The following is a 9,964-nucleotide window of genomic DNA, read 5'->3' on the forward strand; positions in this document are numbered from 1 at the left end:
CTCCCAGAACACGCGCCCTCCTCACAGCCTCCACGGACATCTTTAGAAGGCAAGCAAGCAAAGCATTAATCTGCTTATTTTATTCACTTAACAGGGCGTATTAACTTGGTTTCATTAAAGCACAGGCAAACAGTAGTGAACACAGAAGGTCAACAGTGGCTGTTAATGCAGGGATAAAGCTATATCTCACCGGGTTTAATCTGCTCAAAACTCATCCGTGCAGATTCTGAGTCTAATTCGGCCTGGAAAGCAGGGCTTACGATTCACCCATGATGCTGCCTGAAATTGTAACGCATGAACGCTCTCATTTGTCAAGGAAAAAAAAAAAGAAATGTTGAAGAATGGAAATTAAATTCTAAAATGGAGTCTGCTAGGTCTAACGCACAGCTTTTACACTCTCATTCTAAATACAATTTTAATAGAGTCGCACAATGCCTAATGAAAAATAAAATATTAAAATAAGCACAAATGCAGGGAATATCGTCATTATATGGAAAATGAATCTCATATTCTTTCTTCAGTTCAGCACTTAGCTGTCCGACTGTCCAGGAAACCTGGGTTTAGACTGCATCAGAAAAACAGGAGAGCACAGACCTATTTAGTTCCGAGCCAGAGTTGAACAGTGCACAATTCTTAGGCAAGGCCATACTCTTCTAAATCCACATGGCACACGTAAGTACAGAAAACTAGGTCCATATATTAAATGCGCTCATTTACAGCAGTGTCCAGGACAACCAGGGGACGAAAGACCCTGGTGAATCTGCCGAAAATTATGCCGATTCATCACATCAAAAGCCAAGGCTACCAGGACCAAAGCTCTTGCTAGTGACACTAGAGCCGAATTACGGACCCCACTGTGAGCTCAGTGAGTTATAAGACGACACTCCGGCTGGACTCCGACGGTAACTGGGCTCAGATTGGTCACAACTGGACACTTGACTGCTATCAAGGGTGCTTTAAGGGCTGCACGCAGCTCAGACACACAGCTGATAAGACCCTGCTATTAATGTCCCGGCAGCGTGCGGCGCTGGGAACACCACAGCAGCCCAGCCAAATACCTGTCAGCCCCGCAGGGCTGCGATTTCTACTGCTGGACCCCGGGGCAGCACTTCGCCCTCTGGCCCACGAGAACGCCGCGGGGCAGATCAGGCGCTCCTGCCCTCCACACGGGGACGGGCGAGGGTACGGAACAGAATTCCGGGGAGACAACGTAGCCACCCGCTGAGCAACTGTTTCCACTGACGGACAAGCCCTGGATCAATAGAGCCATCTGGACGAGCGGGCCAGGGCCAAAGGCCGCATCTCCCCTTCGCATCGCTCCGTCGCTCTGGTGTTAAGGGGAACCTTAACACGCCTTGCCGTTACAGGAGACGGTTACGACACTACTGAACCGCAGCACAGCGCCTCCTCCGCACTGCACTGTGGGTGAGAACTCCGCGGTGCCCCTGTAGCTCCGAGAGACGCCCACGCCTGTGCTCGCGTTGCAGGGCCGCACTAGTGATCCGGGACCTGGAACGCGCGGCTGGGAGGGCAGTTCTCTCTCCCAGCAGCGGGACGCAAGCGCTGCGTGGTCCGCTTCCCGGGATCTGAGCGGATCCAAGCGTACCTGGGCTCGTCCTCCTGCCGGATCAGTAATAAGAACGACAATGATGATGATGAAAATGGAAACTGCCTTCTTTTGGTTCATCGCCCGTTAACAGAAGGCTTGCAGGAGCCCTGGCCGGCCCAGGCTGCACCTGTGTCCTCTCCCTCCTTTCCCGCTCCGGCAGACAGCTCCCGCGGGGGCCGGGAAGCACCGGGCCGCGGAGCTGGGGGAGCAGATGCGACGGTGTGTAATCCCATCGCTGACGTCAGCACGGCGCTCCAGGAAGCCAATCCTCTTAGTGCGCTAATGTGGATCCCGGGGCCGGCCTGGAGCCGCAGGAACGGGGAGCCAGCGCCGGAGACGGAACAGCACCCAGGTGCCGGCGCAGGGCGCCTGCACGGACAGCGACCGGACAGCTTGGCCAGTGATCCCAAGCGTCTGTCGAACCAACACAAGTCGCCTGCCTACCTCCACAGTCTCCCGGCGACCCAAGCTCTCATCCAGAGAACATCATCTACTATCACACATGTGAGTGTATGGTAGGTGTGGAGTTTTCCTTGTGTACACCTCGGCAAACCTTCTCACCTGGCTTCTTAAACCCTTCGCAAAACATCAGGGAACCCGAAGGCCCTGATTCAAGACGGGTCGTGACGTACTGACCCCCGTCTTAAAACAACGAAGACCAAAACGTTCTCCAGCCACCCACCTACCGGTGGTGGAGTGTCTGCTTTTGTCAGTACCCTTGCAGAGAAAGAGAGGCATGACCAATGCCACGAAGTACTTAACTCCACACCTGGGGGCTTCAGAAAGCTGCCGGCTGTACCGAAATCTGTCGCTTTGTAACCCAGAGGCGCACAGATAAAACGCCCCCCTGACTGAAGACCGGCTGGGGCGCTTTAACTTCAGAGCACAGACCGGCGCGGTTCGGACAGCATCACGCCATAAGACTCGTCGGCCTTCGTGCGTTTACCCCCCGCACGCTGGGAGTAAACCCCGAGTAAGGCACAAGGCGCTTCCGCACGGACAAGACCGCCGGAGGTGGTGGTGGTGACATTCACTGGTGACCCTAACGCGGAGGCTTAATATTTGTATATCGCAAAACTTAAAAGTGCTCGCTTTGTCCGGACGTAACCCCCTCCCCACACACACACACGCTCTCCCTCACTGTAACGGGTCCAGCTTTCAACGTCTCAATCAAGGTCGCCGTTGAAGAAGAAGAAGAAAAAAAGCCCAGTTTTCCCTGCACGTTGTGTCACCGCGCAAGCTGCTCCGGACGTCGCCTTTCTGCGCATCGCGGCGCCCCTAACAACGGAGCAAGTTTCCTGCTCGGCTCCAACCCCGCCAGCGAGCGAGCACGCCCGACCCGGCCCAAAAACGATCGAGGCCACCACCATTCAGGCTTTTTCGTTGTTTTTTTCGGGTGGGGGGGGTGGGGGAGCCGGGAGCCAGGGCCCTTCGGCGACCCGAAGAAGAGAGACAGACACAGAGAGAGAGAGAGACAGAGCCCGTGTAAATCACAGCCAGGCCCGGCTGCTGTCACCAGCGCTGTGGGTCCCGGCAGACAGAATGGTTCCGCGGAACGAGCGTTCGGGAACGCCGGCCCGGAGAGTTCGGGAACGCCGGCCCGGAGAGTTCGGGAACGCCGGCCCGGAGCGCCCGGCTCGTACTCACCCCATTCCAGAAACTCGGACACGTTCTTCTCGCGGCGCAGGGGCGAGCTGCTGCACTCGTTGTGCAGGCAGATCAGCAGGTCCAGCAGGGTCTCCACGCTCAGGGCGCTGTCGTTCTTCTGATGCCCGTCCAGGAGCAGCTGCTCCAACTTCTTCAGCCTCACCTTCGCTGACATTTTCTAACGCCGCGGTGGTATAACAGCCTGCGCAACCCCCCCTCTCTCCCTCCCCACCTCCTCCTTCTCCTTCTCTCTCCTCCGCTCCTTTCCAAGAAAATCGGGCACCCCCCCGACAAATTTCCACCGGGAAGCGAGCCGGGGGATGGGGATGACCCTGCTGCCGCCTCCTCTGCAAGCGAAAAGCAGAGGATTTATCTGGCCGAGGTGCACTGCCGATTCCCAGACTCCCTCAGCTAGAATAAACCCGACATTTTGTTAAAACGGGATTCTGCGGTCTTCTCCCCCGGCCTGGGCTGCTCCCGTCGCCACCATGTCCTTCTACGTTCGGATTCCGGGCCCAGCTTGTCCCATTTGATCTAATCCTGAACAAATCTCTACTTTCCACTCGGAAGGGGCGGGGGGGGGGGGTGAGGGGATGTCTCGGGTTTTTTTTCCCGTCGAGCGAGGCTCAGCTAACACACGCCTTCCATCCGCAGTGCTTTAAGAATGCAAACTATGATATCCCCATGACCGTAAAACGGAATACATCTTTGCAAGCGGATGAATTCTAGGTCTCCCCTTCCGGCCTCTGAAGATCACGATATTTATCTTCCTTTGAACGGCTCCAACTTGCCCGGTAGCGGCAGTGTGTAGAATATGGCTGAAGCCTCTTCCCAGCCCTCCCTCTCTCTCTCTGTGAATCCAGGCCGGGACCACAGCGCCCCGCCCACCCATCCACACCGGAAACGCTACCGAGCCGGGTGACGTCATGTGCTGATTGACAACCGCCGGGAAGAGAGCTGGCACGGACTTCACCCTTGGAAGACACCGCACGGCTCGTACGCTGGAAGGGAACAAACACGCATTTACAGAGGTGGCCCTGTGTTTGGCTCCTTTATTAGCTTCTGCAGTAACAAGCTGCTTGGAGCAGTGTTATGTGGAAATGCCCATTCTGCCCCAGCTAGCCTTCCTATACGTTTGCTGTTCTATACTGTACTGTTCAATAAGTTTGTCCGGTTTTGTTCCGCTGTCTTGTTTCTGCATTGTGCCAACCGTCTCCTTTTGCAATGAAAATACACACCTTTCCCACCGAATTGGAGCAAGCACCGTGACTTGAGGTCTGAGCAAGGGGGATACGCAGCTCCCAAAGGTGTTGATGGCGTAGGATCTACTGTTAGCTGAAATACTTAGTGGTGCTGAAGGAAGCTGCGGTTCGAAACGAAAACCGAAGCGAAACGTGGTAACAGACCTGGTATACTTGCAGATTAAAATGTCTCAAGTAGCCCTCACTCTGAATTCAAAACGAGACTGTACTCCGGCAGGCGATCTCAACCCCTGCTTGCCCATGTTATAATTCCTGGGGTCGGCAGCTGCAATGTTGCCTCAGCACTGCAGTAAAATACGTTTTATCTGCAGATAACCTTATCATGTGTACTTTACCGTCAAGGTCCTGTATCAAACAAATAAGACGTCACTTTAAAGATATAGCGTGGTTAACTGGCCAGTCGTTTAAAGCAAATAAAACCCAACACAAGAAAACAAGCAGACATCCTGAAAGTGAAAACTGGTATGAGAAAAGATTAAGAGATTATTTTAGAGGTTCCTCAAACGTTAATAGCTTTTCTCTATAGTTACGCAGCTCACATGAAGACAGTAAATATCCCTTATTTTTTTCCTGGAGGAAAAAAAAGATAAATAACTGTGTTGCTGATGATTTCTGATAAATAGCCTCTGAGTCTTTGTTATTGAGTCTGTCCTTCCAGGCTGGCTACGTGGGACCTAGGAGTGACCCCTCTTATTAATAATAACTAACTAATAACTAATATCACACTGATTAGTTGCCATTTTCTTGATTTTATAACCTATGATATTCTTAACTGCTATCGATGACTTTATGCATTTGGACTGGAGGCACACCGGACGCCTACAGTATAATCAATAAAAGTAAACTCAATTCTCATGGCAGCAATCCATTCATAATTCCTCATTATTTTAGATTATTGACCTAAAGCCTTTTTTTTCTACACCAGGTAGATTTTACAGTTATTTAACAGTGTTTGTAAGGTACAGCTATTTCATTAGTTCATGTTTACCACACAGGGAAAAGTACAAAATTATTTCCAATGTTATTTAGGCTCTTACAGCTCCTTGGCCTAATTATTCTGAATAGCCATCGTCGTATATCTGTGCTCATCCTGTTCTCCGACAACAAGTAACCAGGACGCATATCCACAGAAAATCAGATGACAACGCTGTTCACTCTTGGTCTTTTCCTAATATCCTTTCTCACAGGTTTTTCTTCAATGCCATTAGTTTTTAAATCATGTGTAATTCCTGTTTTTTTTGTGTTTTTCCTGTGCCGGCAGGATATCCTGGGCAGCGCAGATGGGCGGTAGGACATGGTGAGGTGATGACCCCCCAGTAACCTTTGGGAAGAGCTGTTCGCCCACAGAGACCAGCCTTGAGGACTGGAGGCACCAGTCCTTTGTCAATGGGCTGTCCTCACACACACACCCCTACAAATTGTGCAACTGGTACATACTCCGTATGGACAGCTGGGCGGAGTGGTGGCTCTGCGGCTCAGGACCTGCGCCTGTGGCTGGGAGGTTGCTGGTTCAAATCCCGCAGCTGGCAGAGGAATCCTACTCTGTTGGGCCCCTGAGCAAGGCCCTTAACCCCAACTGCTCCAGGGTGCTGACCCTGCGCTCTGACCCCCAGCTTCTCTCCCTGTCTGTGTCTCATGGAGAGCAACCTGGAGTATGAAGACTAATTCCTAAAAGACTTGTAAAAGGAATTGTATAGGGCTGATAAAGCCATGTTATGTTATACTCACCAACTACAACAGCTATAGTGGGACCCCTCCTTTACACTGCAGAAAGAGCAAGGCATTAGAGCAAGATACTATATGTACCTACATAGAATAATATATGCATTGCTAGACACATATCTACTGATCTCTGCACAGTGTATAGCCACTGCTCATGTATTGAAAATGCATGAATATATTTTTAATTCCACTGTGTCTACATGATAATCATACACAGAGTTTTAAAGAATAAAATGCTGAAAACATTTTAATAAAATGCAAACATTGCAGGGAGAAAGACATGGAAGTTGGGACAAACCATTTAATTCGTTGTGTAAATACCATGTGATCAGTAGACCATTGGATGCAGTTTCATTGGAAATAAACAAATATTTCTCTTAGATCCAATAACGATAAATAAACCTCTCCATAGTTTTACTTTAAGTCTGTAAAATAATGTTTTCCAGTTTTGCATATTTTGTGTGCTAAGAACTACAAACTAGAGCTACTCTGATCCAGAGATAGGGGAATCATTTTGCTAAAATATAAACAGAGAGAAGCGATTTTGCAGGGGAAAACGGGCATTTGCCATTGCAGATGTTTCAGACAATGAGGGCTGTCTGCATTGTTACCCTATCCTGCTTCCCAGCTAGAGCAGAGCTCGTGAGTGAGGCTCTGCCTCTGACCTCATTATAGCAGCACAGCGGGCCTTGAGATTTCACCTCAACACCCCAGTGACCGATCAGCGGTGCGTCACTCGACTGCGAGTCCTGTGACTCAGCTGTGTCCGTGCTGTGTCATGTGTGTCCATCCTGTGTTTCGGAGTTAATATCCCCTCACATTCCACAGCCTGTGTCATAAACCAGTCCGCCGGTAACTCAGCATTCTCAGACAACAAGCAGCTCGGGGAGGGTGGTTGGCTGAACCAGCACCCCCACCGCAATTCTGCATTCCACGGATTCAGCATTTGTCAAGGTCTTTATTTAGCTTTCAGAGACGGAAAGTGGAACATTCCATTTCTCACGGGTCAGATATGTAGCTGCACATACGCCGATTTTCCAAGTGGGTCAGAAGAGAGACGGGCAGAGAGCAAGGGGGAACGGGCAAATGAGGACAAAGACACGAGCCCCCGCCACGACGGACAAACGGCAAGTTTTGATAATAAGGCGAACAATGTAAACTAACAAACGGCAACATTAAAGTACTAGTAGTATTAAGCCCAAGATTTTGTTCCCGACTTGAGGACTGGGGAGGCTAATTTGTCCTGTAGGACAGCGTGGTGTTGTGGTGGATTGTGCTGCTGCCTCGCAGCAATCCATGTTTCAGGTTCGAATCCAGCACAGGGGTGCCTTCTGTGAGGAGTTTGCATGTTCTGCCTGGTGCCATGTGGGTTTTCTCCAGGTGCTCCAGTTTTTTTCCCCACAATCTATCTCTCTTGTCCCCTCTGCGTGTGTCCGGGGATGGGCTGGTGTCCCAGGATGGACGGGTGGACAGGTAATTGAACACAGGTGGGAGTCAATGTGGGGTGCGGTGAAGAATGAAAAATGGCGTAGTGGTGGTGAATAGCCGACAAGGGATCCTCCTGAGAGGTGACGGAGTGCTTGGTGTAGTATGTGGCCCTTGTTTAGCATTCCCCGCCTTAACCGAAAGGCTTAAAACGTCTGTTCGTCTGCTGGCCGTGCATGAGTAACTCAGCGACCATTAGATTCACCACAGCTCGGCCGCCCTGCCTGCCGAAGCACAGTGATCCTGGAAGCAGACATTCCTGTGTGAAGGGCAGTGAGCACAGACAGCCGAGCGCCGTGTCAGCTGCGTGTACCCCTTCGCTGTCCTCAGGGGAACTCGAACCCCAGCCAGCCACAGAAGAGTGTGGGTTTTACCCATAAGGCCAGCCCACGTCTGAAACAATGCAGCCATTCCAAAAACATCGCAGCTATTTTCTAAAAAAGAGATCTGTTTAAATTCAGTCTCTTTTGAATTCAAGAATAGTGGCTGATGACTGCAAATGAGTTTCTGCGTAGAGCGCAGGTAGCCCCCGAGCAGAAGGGCCCAGCAGCTGATGAGCAACAGAAACCAAAGGAGCTGAGCCAAAGGCCCAGAGGCAACCTCAGCACCCGCAGGCTCCACTCTGACAGGCCGGAGAGGGTGAACCTCCTTAGTCTGGAATAGGGAAGACTATGAAGAGACCTCACCGAATCCTCCAAGGCACTGACAAAGGCGACCCCAGTGGGCTTCTTCGGGATCAGCCGTGAAACAGGAACCAGAGGGCTCAAAACTGAGACCACCAGGCGTTTCTTTGCACAAAGGGTTGTGGGTGTATGGAACAAAACACCCCGCAGTGTTGTTGTAGCCTGTGCCCTGAAAGAAAGGGCTGGATGGGATCCTTGGATCGATGAGCTACTAGAAACCAGTTTCTTAATACAATTTTAACAGTGCTCTCGATTTAAAGTCTGCGCTTTTCACAGTCCTTGAAATTTTTCTGGCAGACACCTCCTCAAAAAAGAACACAGGCCGACGACAGCGCGTCTTAAAAAGTTTAAAAATTTGAATGTCCGACTTTAAATATTAACCTAAATATTAAAGCATTAAATATTAACCGTCATTGATTTAAAAAAAAATCTGATTACGATTACAACTTTGTTTCCACGCGGAAATTCCACAATTTCTCTTCTATTAAAAGTTTGTACAGCACGCCACCTGGTGGGACAAAATTGTTTGAAAATGACATTGCTGTTGGTTTGGATTGGTGCTACGGTGCTGTGAACACCGTGATACGCGGAAATACTTTGATTTTTAAATGTGTAATTCTAAGAATTACGTTTCAGTGTTATACAGATTTACTAGTCAAAACAGATCTGAATGTTTGATTCTTAAAGCAGCGTTGTCATAAACGTAAGTAGAATAATACTTCATTGTGGCACAATCACAATACATACACAATACAAATAGTATATTTCAAATAAGATTAATTCATTATTGTTATCCTTTGTAAAATCTGAGGGCCTCAGGGGTTAGCATACATACCGAAATAAATACATCTGTGGTACCAGATTTTATGCAGAATTTAAAAGGTTGAAAGAAAAAGGGTTTTCGGAATATTTACTGTTATCTAAAACTCCCAGGTGTCAGCGGCCTCATTACTAAGGGGTGTCGAACAGAAAAATATTTAGATAACGTGTTGAATTAAGGTGCACATACATAGCTCAAATTTGGAATGCATTAATCTTGATATATATACACATCACATTTTGAAATGATTATGCATTTATATTTATAGCTTCCAAAAGGGGAAGTATTGCTAATTTTGAAGTTTAACTTGAAATCAGTTCGATTTAATCGATAGTTTTGATTACTTGATTACATGTTATTTATGTTGTTATTACGTTACTGTTATTGCTATTGTGTAACTGTCTATTGTCTTATCTTCTGTCCTATTTATATACTGCACCTGAGTGACTAATGCCCCCCAGCGGCAAACAGCGCACCAGCACGCGTGGGGCGTGGGGCGGCGTCTGTCAACGTGTGATTAGCCGCTTGACAACGCAGACCCTGCAGCTTGAGCGCAGCATGAAAAGAATTGATGGCAACGCGCGGAAACAATGCCCGGGGAAGGGAACGACAGTTAAGCAAATGACACAATATTTACTCCGAGCAACGGCAGCGAGAGAGGAGGGGGAGGGATGATCAGCGAGTGATTGTTGTAGACGAGACGGGGGAGGGAGATGCTCTCAAGGGCAGAGCGAGC

General features: G+C 49.5%; 1 protein-coding gene and 1 long non-coding RNA gene across 7 annotated transcripts in view; one reads left to right on the plus strand and one right to left on the minus strand.

Moving 5' to 3' along the window:
* The window catches only part of cdc42bpb (CDC42 binding protein kinase beta (DMPK-like)), a 72,248-nt gene extending 68,155 nt beyond the window's left edge, over positions 1 to 4,093 (minus strand). For 2 of the 6 annotated variants that reach the window (XM_088647700.1, XM_088647699.1), the window contains exon 1: positions 3,257 to 4,092. In XM_088647700.1, coding sequence (XP_088503826.1) covers positions 3,257 to 3,431 — 175 coding nt within the window. In that variant the 5' untranslated portion in view covers positions 3,432 to 4,092. Of the gene's footprint in view, positions 1 to 3,256 lie in introns of all 6 variants that reach the window. The other 4 variants (XM_088647701.1, XM_088647702.1, XM_088647698.1 and 1 more) reach the window with 3 other exon arrangements.
* On the plus strand, positions 1,935 to 9,675 carry LOC148653134 (uncharacterized). Its single transcript, XR_015941607.1, has 3 exons — positions 1,935 to 2,113; positions 4,120 to 4,287; positions 5,780 to 9,675. It is a non-coding gene; the product is annotated as an uncharacterized LOC148653134 (long non-coding RNA).
* Positions 9,676 to 9,964: the final 289 nt, after the last annotated feature.

The sequence above is a fragment of the Lepisosteus platostomus genome, chromosome 10, assembly GCF_059453375.1.
Source record: "Lepisosteus platostomus isolate fLepPlt1 chromosome 10, fLepPlt1.hap1, whole genome shotgun sequence".
In the NCBI taxonomy this organism is placed as follows: domain Eukaryota; kingdom Metazoa; phylum Chordata; class Actinopteri; order Semionotiformes; family Lepisosteidae; genus Lepisosteus; species Lepisosteus platostomus.